The 16796-nt window shown below is 40.6% G+C and overlaps 1 protein-coding gene across 1 annotated transcript; it reads right to left on the reverse strand.

Annotated features, from left to right (window-relative positions):
• Positions 1 to 2785: 2785 nt before the first annotated feature.
• LOC132041700 (uncharacterized) lies at positions 2786 to 7180 on the reverse strand. The gene is made up of 8 exons (XM_059432409.1): positions 6745 to 7180; positions 6547 to 6672; positions 6310 to 6428; positions 6133 to 6268; positions 5181 to 5897; positions 4722 to 4948; positions 4361 to 4616; positions 2786 to 3159 (listed from the first exon to the last, which is right to left on the reverse strand). Exons 1-8 carry the CDS (start codon positions 7178 to 7180, stop codon positions 2786 to 2788), a joined length of 2391 nt encoding a protein of 796 aa, XP_059288392.1.
• Between the last annotated feature and the right edge of the window lie 9616 nt (positions 7181 to 16796).

Here is a 16796-nt window from a genome sequence, read left to right on the forward strand (position 1 = left end):
TCCAAAGTTGATCTCGTCGATTCGTTTGATCTCCGATCCTTATGGAACCTTCTTAACACTTGTTTAACACTTCATTAACCATCAAAGGAGCCCTATAACTCCTTCCCAAGACATTACTAATTAATCATTAACTCAACACTTGCAAAAGCCTCTCCAAATATGGCTTACACTTTACTTTCTTCAACAAACTTAGTTCACCAATTCATATAGCTTTAAAATCTTATTGTATACGCTTTGAAGCTACCGCATACTCTCCTTAGTGTCATAAGGACTTCATGGTCACCCTAAGCTTGCATTAGTCTATTCACAGCACAATGACATGAAATTTTTGAGGTGTAACATTATGAGTACAATCTTGTGGTGAATAATACAAATGATCTTAAAGGAGTATTATATGAGAATGAATATGGTATTATGTCATGGTTATGGTTATGGGTGACATTGGAAGGGCCTTGTAAGAATTGAATAATGTTTAACTTGAAGAAGTTTATTGATTATGATGTCTTGGGTGTTGTTAATGATATTTGGGTGTTGTTAATTATATGGAGGAAGTTGTAGAAACAAAGGAAATCTTTTGCCCAATTTTCGTTAGCTCTTAGTCGTTCTAGTTTAGACTTAAGTATGTATTCAATTACCTAACCCTAATACAAATCCTCTTGAAGGTAGAATCGTAAACTTGGAAGGAGGGCGTTAATTGTAAAGAGATGTAAAGGTATGTAAAGCTAGTCCCTTCTTTTCCAAGGCATGATTCCTATAACATGATTCCCTCTATTTTTCCATGATTTTCTTACATTCCGTAAATTACGAGTCCATGCTTACTAAGAGCTTCTCATGAGATAAAGCTAAGAGATGTGTTATGAATATGATGATGATAATGATGAATCTATGTCCAGAGATGTTAAAGCTCATGATATGATGCTATTATGATGTCTATGATTTTTACATGATTCCTTGATGTTATTCATTATTGGTAGTCTCTCCTTGTAATGCTAATTCCTTCAAGGTGAGACATGACGATTATGATTATTCCATAATGTAGGTGGAAGTTACCGACCTTACGTCACTCCGATAGAGTTACAGCTTTTACTTGAGCTATTATGCATGCTTCATGTTAAGTAAATGAGATGATTACACCGTGTCTATATGGCACGGGAAGCACCACTAAGGCGGGCAGCTTATGGATGATGATGACAGCACCACTAGTGGGCGGCGTGAGATGATTCCCCCGGACGTGGGCTAATGATGTTATTGATTCAGACAGTTATGTATGTATGTGTGATTTGTTTTAAAGGTAAAAGTGAGCATGCATGATTCCTCCTCAAGAGGCAAACAGTTACAGTTATCCTTTCTTCTTATGGAATTACAATTATCCTTTCTTCTTATGCTTTCTATATTTCCTTATCATGTTATCATATATTCCTTACATACTCAGTACATTGTTTGTACTGACGTCCTTTTCTTTTATGGACGCTGTGTCCATACCCACAGGCAGACCGGGAGACGATACGGATCCATAGGAGCCTTAATCAACAGCTATACAGGAGCACTCCACTACTCCGGAGTCGCCAATTATTGGTACATTCTTTTGTGTACATATTGAGGGCATGGCGGGGCCCTGTCCCGTCCTTATGTTCAGTACTCCAGTTAGAGGCTCGTAGATACATATATGTGGGTGGTAGATGTTATATGGTCTTATCAGTGTATATTCTGTATATCATTTTTGTAGCCTTGTGGGCCTACACATATTTATATGTATAATTGGGGGGGGGGGGGGGGATGTTGGTGATCATTTCCTAGTAAGTATGCTTCGAGAATTATGTTTGTGTGGGACGAGTATGATAGCTAGAAGGGTATGCGGTGCTCGGTAGTCAGCTCCGGGTACCCGTCATGGCCCCAAAGTCGGGTCATGACAAGAACTCACCTTAGGGTTAGAGGGACTTTTCTAGGGTTCTTTTCCTCAGAAATATTGATTTGGAATGAAGTGGGAAATAGCACAACAAGGTCTGACTTAAAGAAAATTTGGAACTAAAAAAAAAATTAACCCGCTACGTGCTGAACCGGCGTTGCGGGTGCAACGCATCATGGGATCCGTGTAGGGCACACGACGTCGCTCCAACGCCTAAACATAATTTGTCTGCAGCTGGATTTTTTCGCGATGGGCCCGCGACGCACGTTTAACACACGTTTCCGATAATCGAAATTGGCTCAGTAAAACAATCATAACTCCCTGGACGTTGCTCAGTTTGAGCCCCACTTTGTGTGGTTGGAAAGGTATTTCAGAGACCTACAACTTTTATGCTTTGATTTTCCCCAAATTCCCAATGCAAATACCCAAAAACTGGTCATAACTGAAAATTGTCTCAGACTTAGACGAATTTTAGGATTTCTAACGAACTTCCTTACCTCGTTTGACCCCGAAAAGATCATTTAACACCTGTACCTATCCCGAAAGGATCCTTATAGCTAAGATGACATCTAAACCCCAATTATCTCACATTCACACCTAACTCGAATTTACGGGATGTTACATTATCCCCCCTTTAGGATCATTCGTCCCTGAATGAAAGTCATGGCTTGAGATTCTTTACTAAACCTTAAATTTTTCTTTTCAGAAATTTTGAGAATTCCATTAGTAAAGTGAAACATCCTCAGAGATAACATACGATTAAACACACCATGAATGCATCATTCAAGCCTAAACACAATAGTGAGATTCACACTCCACTATAACTTTCACAGGAAAACACAACCGAAAGGTTCGACACATACCTATAGCAGGGAACAATTAAGGATATCTCCTCTTCATGTCCTCCTCAACTTCCCAAGTAGCTTCTTCAGTATTATGATTATGCCACAGGACTTTAACCGAAGCCATATCTTTGGTTCTCAACCTCCTAACTTTACGATCCAAGATTTGCACAGGTTTCTCTTCATAAGACAACCCTTTATTGATCTTAATCTCGTTATGATTCAAGACATGAGAAGGGTTAGGCTTGTACAACCTCAACATCAAAATGTGAAACACAAGGTGCACCACAGCCTTCTCAGATGATAACCTCAACTCGTAAGCCACTTTTCCAATTCTTCTCAAAATCTTGTACGGGCCAATAAAACGAGGGCTAAGCTTACTTTTTCGACCAAACCGCATAACTCCTTTCACTGGTGACACCTTTAGGAACACCTTGTCACCTATCGCAATCTCTATCGCGACGTCGTATGTCTGTATACGACTTACGTGTGAGTCGTTGCATAATAAGGTTCACCTTCTCAATTGCTTCATGGCGAGTCGGGACCCGGTGGCTACCTTCGGTCGGTTCAAACCATCCAATTGGCGATCACGCGCCTCCACCAAAGAGCTTCATAAGGAGCCATTTGAATACTTTCTTGATAGCTGTTCTTTGTGAAAACTCGACAAGAGGTAGATGCTCGTCCCGATTACCCCTAAAGTCAATGGCGCACGCGCCTTGACATGTCTTTCGGAGTACGAATAGTCTCTCTGCACTTTTGCCGTCTGTACCGAGGATGAAAAGGCGATACTCCGATTCACTAGTTCCCAAACCCTCTTGGAACAATTTCCTGAAATGAGTAGTAAATTGCATACCTCTGTCAGATATGATAGATGTCGGAATCCCATGCAATCTAACTATCTTTTTTTAGATAGAGCTTGGCGTACTGTGCCGCGGTATCAGTCGTCTTCACGGGAAGAAAATGGGCAGACTTTGTGAGTCTATCCATGATTACCCAAATCGAATCAAACTTGGCCTTTGTGCGGGGTAAACCCACAACAAAATCCATATTGATTACCTCCCACTTTCATTGCGGAATTTCAATATTTTGAGCTAGGCCTCCAGGCCTTTGATCTTCAGCCTTAACCTGTTGACAGTTCAAACACTTAGCCACGAAGTTAGAAATGTAAACCTTCGTGCTCTTCCACCAATAGTGTTGCTTCAAATCTTTATACATCTTGGTGGATCCCAGATGCACATAGTGTTTAGAACTGTATGGTTTTACCAACAATTCTTGTCACAAACCATCAACATCGGGAACACATAGACGTCCCTGCAGTCTTAAGACATCGTCACCAACCCCAACCGTGAATAATTTTACTCGCCCCTTTCCACTCCATCTCACAGTTTCACCAACAGTCCATCTTTGTATTGCTTGGACTTGATTCTCTCCAGAATATCAGATCGCGCGGGTGTGATTCCTATTAACTCCCCATCTTTAGTTTCATCAAGTCGAACTCTATAACTAGCGAGTCTTCAGATTTCTCTACCCATTGGCATCTGCCGAGCATGCAAATACGCTAACATACCCATAGATTTTCAGCTCAACGCATCAACAACAACATTCGGCTTACCAGGATGATACAAGATATTCAAGTCGTAATCCTTCAGCAACTCTAACCGTCTCCTCTGTCTAAGATTTAATTCTCGCTGCTTGAAGATATACTGTAGGCTTTTATGATCAGTGAAAACGTCACAATGTTCCCCATACAAGTAATGACGCCAGATTTTTAATGCGAACACCACAACAGCCAATTTGAAGTCATGAGTTGGATAATTCTTGTCGTGCTTCTTCAACTGACAGGAAGCATAAGAGATCACCTTACCATTCTGCATCAAAACACACCCAACCCAATTCTGGAAGCATCACAATAAAATTATGTAGCCTCCGGACCCCGAAGGTAGAGTTAAAATAGGAGCTAACGTCAATCTTGCCCTGAGCTCTTGGAAGCTCCTCCCATAGGCTTCCGACCACTGGAACTTAGCCTTTTTCTGAGTCAACCTTGTCAAAGGTGTAGCTATAGATGAGAAACCTTCCACAAACATCCGATAATAACCAGCTAAACCCAAGAAACTGCGGATGTCTGTCGCACCCGTGGGTCTTGGACAGTCTTTAACTGCCGTAATTTTCTGAGGATCAATCTTGATACCATCACTAGACACTATATGACCCAAGAATGCCACAGAGTTAAGCCAGAATTCACACTTAGAAAATTTAGCATAGAACTTATTCTTCTCAAGTATTTTCAAGGTTATTCTCAAGTGCTCTGCATGCTCCTCACGACTCCTTGAATAGTCCAGGATATCATCAATAAACACAATTATGAAATGATTGAGAAAAGGTCCATAGACCGAAGGGCATCACCAGAAATTCAAAATGTCCATACCGAGTACGAGACTCTTTTTTCAGAATATCTTCCTTCTTTATCTTTAGTTGATAGTACCCAGAACGCAAGTCGATCTTAGAAGAGAACTTAGCACCCTGAAGTTGGTCGAAGAAGTCATCTATCCTAGGCAAAGGATATTTATTCTTGATAGTCATCCTATTCAGCTGACGGTAATCAACATACATTCTGAGAGAACCATCTTTCTTTCTGACAAATAAGACTGGAGCACCACAAGGCGAGGTACTTGGTCGAATAAACCCCTTATCCAACAAGTCTTTCAATTGATCTTTCAATTCTTTTAGCTCTGCCGGAGCCATGCGATAAGGTGGGATGGAGATTGGTCGAGTTTTGGGAAGAGCATCTATCCCAAAATCAATAACTCTATCAGGAGAGATACCCGGAAAATCTTCGGGAAACTCATTATCTATAGGGATGGACTTAAACTCTGGCACTATGGCTTGAGTATCATTGACAACAACTAGATGGTAAATGCATCCCTTCAAAATCATTTTACTAGCCTTAAGATACGAGATAAACCTATCCCTAGTCTTAGCAATTTCTCCCTTCCACACAATAATCGGTTCACCAAGGAAAGCAAATCGAACTAAGTCATAATGACAGTCTACATTAGCATAACAAGCAGCTAACCAATCCATCCCCATAATTACGTCAACATCTATCATCTCTAGCTCAAATAAGTCAGCGATAGTTTTACAAGCCTTAACTACAACCACACAGTTTCTATAAACTCTAGAGGCAATAACAAGAACACCAGCAGGGTATCCACAGAGAAAGGTCCACGCAGTTGTTCAGGTTCCACCCCAAAATCAAGAGCAAAATATAGTGTCACATAAGAGAGATTTGAGCTCGGATCAATCGAATAAGCATCAAAGAGCAAATAGTGAGAATACACCGGTGACCACGGCATGCGGGGGCTTCGGCGGCCCTACGAGTCAAACCGTAAAGTCGGGCTTGACCACCATTAGCGGTGTTAGCAACCACTTTACCAGTCCCATTACCACGAGCATTATGAACATTATTAGTATTACCAGTAGGCAGATTCCTAGCAGCAACAGGTGCAGATGAATTGTTTCTCTAGCCAGAAGAGTTAGCCATTTCACACAGCCACTTTCTACAATCTCTCTTGCTATGTCCCCAAATTCCACAATGGTGACAAATACGATCCTCCCATCCAGATGAGTGTCTATTATCACCTTGTTACTACCTGTTCTGATTATTGTTTCTCTGACCCTGCCTGCCAGACGGAACACTAGCACTAGAATAAGTGCTAGATTGAGTAGGTGTAGAATACCCTTTCCGTTTCCCTCCATTTTATGAACCACTGAAACCACTTGTAGATAGGGCCTTCTTACTTTGTTCCCTTTCTAGCCTCTCTTCACCCTTCCAATTCTCCTGTTGCTCAGCGAACCCAACCAAGGATGAAAATGTACAAGTAGGACACATAGCAGTAGCAGCACATGCAGACTTGATACGTGACACTAAACCACGCACAAATCAGGTCAACTTGTGCTTTTCACTCGGAATCATATACGGTTCATACCTCTCCAGACGGGTGAACTTCAAGATATACTCGTGAACAAACATAGTGCCCTGTTCCATCTTCTCAAACTTAGTAGCCATAGCAAACCGCTTCTCATCAGATAGAAACCTCTCTATGAATGTCCCCTCAAATTCAGCCCAAGCAGGAGCTGGAGCATTATTACCTCGCTCAGTCTCCCACAATTCAAACCAAGCATGAGCAACATCTTTTAATTGATATGATGCAAAATCCATAGGTTCAGAACCATGTGCACTCATGGCCCTTAGAGCTTTGAAAGTCTCATCCATAAAGTAATGGGGATAATCCTTCTCTCGCGAACCAAAGAACTTGGGCAGATTCAGCCCCAAAAAGTGCTTAAGTCTTCCCCTACCCAGTGCTGGATCCACACCTCTACGCTGTTGTTTGGCTGTAACAATGGTGGTAAGCATCTGGATCATATTCTTCATCGACCCAATGTCAGCTACACCTGCAGTAGGAGCAGCTCGAGGAGTGGTGCTTGGTTTCCATTACGGTTCTCGTCCCCAGCAGCAGTCTCAACAGTGGTGCGGTTAGTGATCCTAGCGGCTCATCTGCCAGACTATGAATCAGAAGCACCATTACTCCCTTAGTTAGCAGCTCCCGCATGAGTTAAAGCCATTTGTGTGAAGCACGAATTAACGAATGCGTCAGAACGATCCTAACGGAATTTCAAGCTCTATAGCACAATCTAGAACGAAGAAAAATGAGAAATACTTATAAATGTCTTGGTAGTCTTTCGATCATGCAGGTGATCAGGCTGCACAAGGAAGACTCCACTAGACACAGCTCCACAGACATAGACAAATCCTAGGACGCATCTAAACCTAGGCTTTGATACCAAGCTTGTCACGCCCCAAACCCGACCCTGGACATAACAGGCATCTGATGCTATGAACATTACCGAAAGCACCTTATGAATCGATAACCATCCAGTCCTTTTTAATATTTTTTCATTAACTGATTAAAAGACGTTACAAAATAGCTAAACATACTCGTGCCCATAAATGGAGAAATAAAATCAGTGAAAGTCTGTAATAAATAGATTGTCAAAGCGTAGAAATACCCATGAGAGTCAAACGACGACTCAACCCATACCCACAATACATCCATCTATGGAGCCTCTAAGATAATGAATAACCATCTAACTCATCGAGACGCAGCCCAAAAGCTAAAAGCAATAAGTAAAATAGAGGGTGTCCCACGAATGAACTCACCAAAAGTCTAAAAAGCAGCAAGCACTACTAATCCGCGAGATCTGTCTGTACCTGCACTTATTCATTACCTAACATACCATAAAAAATAATAATGGTATGGTAGTACTGGGTACTCAGTGAGTGTCTCGGAGACAATAAGTAATATAACAAAATAATACAATAATGATTAGTGAAAACAGTTCCAATAGAATAATCTGAAATCAAAGACGAGATCAATCATACAACTCAAAACCATCAATACAAGTATATACCTTTTCCGATTCAGTATACCATTTATTACCATTTGATTATTTTCAATTCGAGACCAATGTCATCAACAGGCCACTCACAGGCGAATAAATCAGTCGATACTTCGGGCTAGGAAACCACAGAGGCTAATCGTCCTCTGGACTAGCACAACAATAGATACACCGGGCTATAGCCTTGGAGGTCAATCTTCCTCTGGATTGACATAACAATAGATGCCTTTGGGCTATATGCCTCGGAGGTCAATCGTCCTCTGGACTGACACAGCAATACTCGTTTCGATAGGCTAGGATCCATAACGGCTAATCGTCCTCTGGACTAGCACAGCTTGCCCATACAGGCCCAAACATAAATAATGACAATAATAGCATCGAAGTCGAATCTCAATCATGGCATGGAAGCCGAATCACAAGTCATATCATGATAGTCATATTATTACTTATGGATTATGTTCATCATCCCATCATAGGGGTACATCAAGCCATTTTAGTTGTGGAAAACCGAGTTCACTTCTTTAAACATGTTCAAGTTCAACACAATCCATTATAGAACCTTCACATGAGATAGTCAAACCTTTCAATTTTTCAAGTTACATATCGCTTATGGGTTAATTCGAGTTCAAACAACAAAGCTTTATATCTAACTTTTCAATCATCCTTTAAAGGGAAAAACAATCATGAATACGTATACATATATAATATAGTACAAACAAGGTTTAATGTGGGTTTGCCCCTCACGCACACAAACCACAATCAAAGAGTTCATAAAAACCATTCAAAAGAGTATGTTCAAGAATAGACATACCTCTAATCTAGTTATAAGCTAGCAACCGGATTCTTCCAAGTTCAACAATCACATTATAATGGTTTTTAAATGATAAATTTTAGAACTTTAACGAACTCCAGGGGTTTCTACCCTTATTCAAAAACTAGGGCTTTTTCTAAGCCTATAAATGGGTTCTTGAACCCTTTCATGACTCACTAACGGATTCCAGCCTTGTAGAACTTTCTACTCCAATACAAACTTCATTAATAGTTAGAAAATTTAGAAATTTTACCTCTTAGATGAAATTCACACGCCCCTATATTCTTCTTCTTGAGATTTTAAGAACTTAGGGTTTTAAAGAGATGATTTACTATCAAGAGGGGATGAATATGGTGTGGGAATGATCAAGATTGAGTAGGAACTCACCTTAGGGTTACAAAGAATTTTTCTAGGGTTCTTTTCCTCTAAATTATTGATTTGGAATGAAGTGGTAAATGACACAACGAGGTAGGACTAAAAGAAAATTCAGAACTGGAAAAAAAAACCCGCTATGCATTGAGCCCGTGTCGCTGGTTCAACGCCTGATCATGGGATCCGCGTTGTCCACGTGCTCAGCTCCATCACCTGAACATAATTTTGTCTGTAGCCTGATTCTCCCGCGATGGGCCCGCGGCGCACAGTTAGCACACGTTTCCGTAATCGATATCCGCTCAATAAAAAAATCATAACTCCCTACATGTGGCTCAATTTGAGCCCCAATTTGTATGGTTGGAAAGGTATTTTAGAGACCTAAAAATTTCATTTTTTGAGTTTTTCCAAATTCCCAACACAAATACCCAAAAACAGGTCATCACTGAAAACTTTCTCAAACTTGGATGAATTTCAGGATTTCTAACGAACTTTCTTACCTTGTTGTACCCCGAAAAGATCATTTAACACCTGTGCCCATCCTGAAGGGATCCATATAGCTAAGATGACATCTAAAACCCAATTATCTAACATTCACACCTAACTCAGTTTTACGGGAAGTTACGGGATCGGGCTGTGCGCCACTGTAGGTACATGGACTTAGTAGTCCCCCATAGGTCATGACTGTCAGAGCGTAGACATCATCCACTCGAAGCGTGTGTGTATCATTGCATTTCATCTGCATTTGCAATCATATCATTTCTTATATTGATTGTTTTACACTTTGGAAATTTCGTGTCGTTTGCATTATAAGTAAACTAACGCAAGCCTAAAGTGGAAATTAAGCCCATACAAGGTTAAGGAGAGTATCAAACAATTCTAAGTATGTAGCTTAAGGTTTCAGAGTTATGTGAAGTGGCCGAAGTAAGTTCGTAAAAGGGTAGGATTGGCATTGTGTTTTTGGGAAGATTTCATGTCATTTGAGTTGTACATTACTTAGAATTACCTTGATGGGGACTTATAGGGCTTCTTAGATGGTTAATGAAGTTTTATATAAGTTCCAAGAAGGTTCCATAAGGATTGGAGGCCAAACGAATCGAAAAGAATGCATTTTCGCGAAAATCAAAAATTTGGGGCGATATGCGGTCGCATACTCAGTATGCTATGCAACATATTGGCCGCAAACTTGTCATTTTGGCTGTGCTCACTTCCCAACATCACCCCCATGTTGTGAAGGGTGTAAGCGGCCTTATACTGAGTATGGGGTGCCGCATACCCTCCGCAACACGGAGCGGTAGGGCAATTTTCAACTCTTTTTAAACCCCAAAGGACCCCATTTTCACATTCACTTTCCACACCCTTCTCTCCACATCATAAGAGAGTTCTTGAAGTTATACAACATTCTCAAACCTTCCATACCATTAAAAGAAAATATCAAACATCAAAACTCCAAGAAAATCCATGGAAGGCGATTACCCTTGTTTCTCCTCAAGGTTGTGATGAACTTGGTCTTGGAAAAAGTTGAGTGTCACACCCTAATTTTCGATAGGGCGTGATGGGCACCCGACCCTTACTTAGGGCCGAGCGAACCCGCTGACTCTCATGATACTCACAATCATACTGGGTCCTCAAATCATAACATGAGTGCATAACGAAAACTTTACAGCTTTCTTAAACCACATAAAATCTGTAACATGTGAAACTTGTAACACAATGCATAACAATACTTCGGCTTACATAGCCGTTTACAAAGCTGACATCTTGTATACACGACACTGTCTGCAAAGTCTCTAACATAACTCCAGATACCATATCACACATGTGCTCTGACTCGGCAGTACTCCGGGAAGAAATGGAGTTCGCCAATCCAGCTGGAACATTTTCTACTAATATCTTCAGCTCATCTGCATGTACCTGCGCGGCATGAAACGCAGCCCCCGAAGAAAGGGGGTCAATACGGAATATGTACTGAGCATGTAAGGCATGTAATACATTAAACAGAATTGTAACCGAACTGGTATTTACAGAAGCAAGTATAATAACCAGAGGATCAAAATACTTGCCTTTGAATCATATATCATGCGTATCAATTTCATATCATCATATCATTACATATACATACGTACCCGTCCCTCCGACGAGGGACTCGGTGAATGAAATCATATAATCATCATGTCATCATATGCATATATATATATATACCGTACCCGGCCCTCTAGTGAGGGACTCGGTGAAGTAATCATATATATACCGTACCCGGCCCTCTAGTGAGGGACTCGGTGAATAACGTACCCGGCCCTTTCGGGACTCGGTGAAGTAATCATATACGTACGGTACCCGGCCCTCTAGTGAGGGACTCGATAAATAATCATACCGTACCCGGCCCTCTAGTGAGGGACTCGGTGAACAATGCAGTAGAGTGTGCACGAATACGTACCCGGCCCGGGACTCGGTGAAAGACATATTGAGCTTGCACGAGCAGAGTAGTGAGAAACCATATGCACATACATCATCATTACAGACTCAGCAGATAAGAAGACAAATCATCGTATCAAATAACTTTCGGACGTCACTCGGAAACATATGAAACATCGTAAGCATATCAAAGGACCGTAGGGATCATAATCATATATCAAGTCAATCCGGGCCCACCTGTGAAAGTTACGAGCCTTATACGTTACAGAATCATTTGCGAGCATATCGAGGCAATCCGGTTTCGTCTACGAAAGTTACGGACATTTTCAGACATAGAATCTTTTAAGAACAAAAATTCTTTTTGCAACATTTGAAATCTAATCATACGTAGAACTTAAGGACCATAGTCCGACCATATAAAGAATGTCAACATCCAAAGACAAATGAGAATCGTAAACATGCTCGGATTCTAAGAATGGAGTTACCCCCAAGGCACAGAACATATCATAACTTACTTACGTCTAGGACATGCCAAAAGGAAAGAAGGATAAGCCTTACATACCTCGTCCGCTTCCTAAGCTAATCCATCCTTACGTCTCGGCTTCTCAAAATCTACAACAACATCGTTCGGCATCGAACATTAGTCGCAAATACGGAAGAATTCAATTTCAAAGCCACCACTTTATCTACAAAAATTTGGGCAGCATGTCCCCTATAAATTTCAGCGACCCCGAGAATTCCACTCGGCCCATCTTCAACAACAACACCAACAACCACATAAACAACTCCAACAATGGATTTAAAACGCATTCTAACATTAGTAACTCTTTTCTATACAATTCAACAATATTTCATTTTCATTCAATTCGAATACATATATTCAAACCAACATCGACGACCACATGTTCAAGTACTAATCCAAAACCATTCAAACAAGATTCAAAAATATTTCAAACAACCCGCAAAATATTCAAATCACCCAACCAATGCACCATGGAACCCGAAACCTTCCCAACGCAACATGAACAACTTTAACATATTTCTTTCTTCCATAACTCATAAACTTCATCAACAATCCACACATTGACAACATTATTATCATAAATACAAGAAACTGCATTAAAACATATTGGCTTCCAAAACAGCCCGCAACAACTACGACACCATCTTGAATCATTAAACTCTCATTAGCATCATAGAATCCACAACACTCAACGACCAAAATACTAACTAAAAGTAGTTCATTCCTTGCCATACCAAAACAGCCCACTCACGGCTTAGGCCATTTTTCCAACATCAACGCACACGACTTTTATACACACCTACACATCACAACATGTTCAAACCATCCACAACAACATCAACCAAACACTAAATAACATTAGTTCACCATTCCTACACTACACCACACATACACGGCCACACAATACAACACCATATTTTTATGAACTTCACTCATTTCTACATTTCACAACATGCACAAACATCTATAAAAACATGTAACCAAGGCTAAATCTCACCTTCTCCATTGGACTTCCCCACTCGGCTAAGATTACAATTTGCACGAACGGATGTTTTTCTTGCTCCAACAACCCCTCCATGTTAAAGAGGACCTTTCAATTGGTATGAAAACTAGAAGGAAATAATTTTTCATGATCAAATTTTCATGGAGCTTGTTCGGCCATAGCTATGGCCGAATGACTTCTCTTGTTCTTTCTCAAAATTTCTTGAACTTTCTAAGGTGGAGAGGAAATAATATGACTAATTAGTCATCCCCCACATACTTATATTAAGCACACATGTGGCCCATGGCCCACATCATATGCACGGCCACATGTGGCTATTTTCATGAAATTTTCAACTTTCCATAATTTAACTTTTAACCCCAAATTTTCCTTAATATTCCATACCAATAAAATCATAAGCAACTCGTGCCTTAAAACAAAGTCGGAAAAAAAATAGCCTTGTCCATCACTCGTCGCAACCAACTTAAAATATTCCAATGTACAAAAATGCGGGATATAACATCCTTCCCCCCTTTAGAACATTCGTCCTCGAATGTTCAATTAGTCTCATAAGGTCTTGTAAGAATCTCGGGGGTTTCTTTTATTACCCTAGCATGTACTCTCATCGACCAATCATATTTCTTTTTCATCTCCTCTTACCTTATGTATAATGTAATAAGGTCCAATACATCTCGGGTTAAACTTCTTCTTCTTGTCGGGTCTCATTACATCTTTCATGGGTGGCATATTCAAACATACCCACTCGCCAATCCGGAATTCTAAGTGTTGACACCAGTGGTCGTCCTACGCTTTCTGTCGTCTCTGAGCTGCTAATAGCCGACCCCTGCTTTAACTATCATCCACCGGTATTATCCTGAAAGAAGTTGACACACATACTCACCTTCTTTTAGTAACCAACTAGTTCTGATCATCTTGTTTAAATCATCTTATACTTCCCTTTTTACTCAATTTGTAGCATTCCAAGCACATTATCTCGAGTCGTTTCTTTATTATTTTTTTTTCAAACCTTTATATCGTCTCTTTACTCAGATCTTGCTCTTAACTTGCCGGTCACATATTGTGTGGCGATCCTTACATGAATATGCGAAGGTGCTTCAAATTAGTCCAAGAAATACCTTAGCGTGGCTTCACCAATTCTTAGGTTTTACTTTGTCTTCGCCTCTCTTTTTCCTACAACTGATATCGGAGTAGATCCTTGACTCAACCGTAGCCATGTCCTGTTTGTCCTCAGTACTAATTCTATCTCAGTAATTTAGCTTAAACCATTTTTACATCTTTCCTTAATGTACCCAACATATCATAACTACCTTATCGTTACTAGGTCTTTATTCTTCTTATCAAGTATTCACTCACTCGGTCTCTGGAAGGAATCTTACTTGTAGCCCAAGCATCCGTATTCAAGATATTGCAGTGTCGATTGTCTTTATCTTACGCTTGCATCTCTCGCACCCGCTTCCCTCCTTTAGGGGTGTACTTATACCATTTTCCGTTTATGCTTTGCCCGATGCCCGTATTTCCAATCTCAATTAGGCGGCACTTTCATTCCGACATTTTGATCCCCTCGCCTTTCATCCACTCACTTTCTTTCTTTTCCAAATATCATTGTATTAAAACTTTCCAAGCTTAACCTGTGGTGAAAACAACATCAACTTGCCTTGTAACGTTTGTGCCATCTATATATTGTTTCTCACTTGAACTTCGTTACCCTGTCCGATTAATGCCTTCCAAATATTGCCACGTTGGTTGCCGGAATACACATATCCGCCGGTATAGCCAGGTACGGGGTATCTTGAGCATATATATATATACATATATAATTTCTACTATCTTGCTTACAAATATCTCCAAATGCTACTCCCACTCACCCTAACTCTAGAGCTGTGATGCACCTTCTTTCTCTTTACCGGTCTAATTCGCCCCGTTCTGCGCGACCTCTTAAGGTTTCTGCCCACTTTGCAGACTCTAATTTTTCTTGGATTAACCTAGCTTCTCATTTACTTCTTACGTCTGAATTTGTAAGACTTTTAGAAAACTTTCCAGGGGGTCACCCATCCTAAAATTTCTCTCACTCCAGCACGCTTAACTTTGGAATTCTGATAGAATACGATGCTTTAATGTTGATATGATCGCGTCCACTTCATCGGATGACCTCCGTCACGTAATCTGGGGTAAATTGAAGCCTTTACAGATTTTGATACGCTCTCATAACACAATTACTATTTTAGCTCTCCTTTGGTCCTCAGTATTCGCTTTCCAACTGTGGATATGATTACTTTTCATCCTAAATGTCACACCCTAATTTCTGTTAGGGCGTGATGGGCACCCGACCCTTACCTAGGGCCGAGCGAACCCGCTGACTCTCGTAATACTCATAATCAGACTGGACCTTTAAATCATAACATAGATACACAATGAAAGTTCTTCGGAAATAAACATTCTTTTTATCCTTTTCAGATCAAATAAAATCTATAACGTATAGAAACATATAGAACTTATAATACAATGCATAATGACACATCGGCTTACATAGCCGCTTACACAACCGACATCTTATACCCACGACACTGTCTGCAAAGTCTCTAACACGGAACATGAATCCATATCATAATGCTCGGACCCGGTAGCACTCCGGAGAAAATGGAGCTCGCCAATCCCTTACCGGAACATCTTCTGCTAATATCTTCAACTCATCAGGTGTGCACACGCGGCATGAAACGCGCCCCCGAAGAAAGGGGATCAGTACGGAATATGTACTGAGTATGTAAACCATGAAATACATTAAGCGAGATCATACTGAAGTAATGAGTACAGAAAATCATAAAACTTGCCTTTGAAAACGTTTATCATGCATATCAAATCATATAATCATCATGTAAACATATAGCGTGTCCCGGCCCTCCAGTGAGGGACTCGGTAGGTAAAATCATCATATACATACTCATATAACGTGCCCCGGCCCTTTAACAAGGGACGCGGTAAGTAAAATCATATCATCATCATGCATGCATATACATATACATATACATTCGTACCCGGTCCTCTAGTGAGGGACTCGGTGAATAGCGTGTCCCGGCCCCGGTAGCAAGGGACTCGATATGCCATCCTGGCCACCACCTCCATATCATCATATCATATATATATATATATATATAACGTGCCCCGGCCCTCTAGTGAGGGACGCGGGGAATAATGCAATGGAATTGCACGAATACATGCCCTGGCCCGGGACACAGTGAAGGACATATTGAAGCTAGCACGAGCGGAGTAGTGACAAACCATATGCACATAAAATCATACTCGGAGACTCGATGAAGTAGTCTAAGCGGAATGTCATTTGAAAATCGGACAATAGTTATATCAAATACTTTTCGAAAACATAACATACATCATACGTATTTACAAATCCATAAGGGTCATAGTCATATTCAAGCCATAGGGATCATAATCATACGTCTAACCGATCCGAGTTC

Source organism: Lycium ferocissimum, unplaced genomic scaffold, assembly GCF_029784015.1.
Source record: "Lycium ferocissimum isolate CSIRO_LF1 unplaced genomic scaffold, AGI_CSIRO_Lferr_CH_V1 ctg11207, whole genome shotgun sequence".
NCBI classification, from domain to species: Eukaryota; Viridiplantae; Streptophyta; class Magnoliopsida; order Solanales; family Solanaceae; genus Lycium; species Lycium ferocissimum.

Coding starts and splice junctions, on each gene's coding strand:
- LOC132041700 (XM_059432409.1), bottom strand. CDS start 7,180: ATGAAGAATATGATCCAGATGCTTACCACCATTGTTACAGCCAAACAA. Junction 4,949..5,180: donor TATTCTGAAAAAAGAGTCTC/GTACTCGGTATG, acceptor TGGGTCATATAG/TGTCTAGTGATGGTATCAAG. Junction 3,160..4,360: donor GAATATCTTGTATCATCCTG/GTAAGCCGAATG, acceptor AGGTGTCACCAG/TGAAAGGAGTTATGCGGTTT.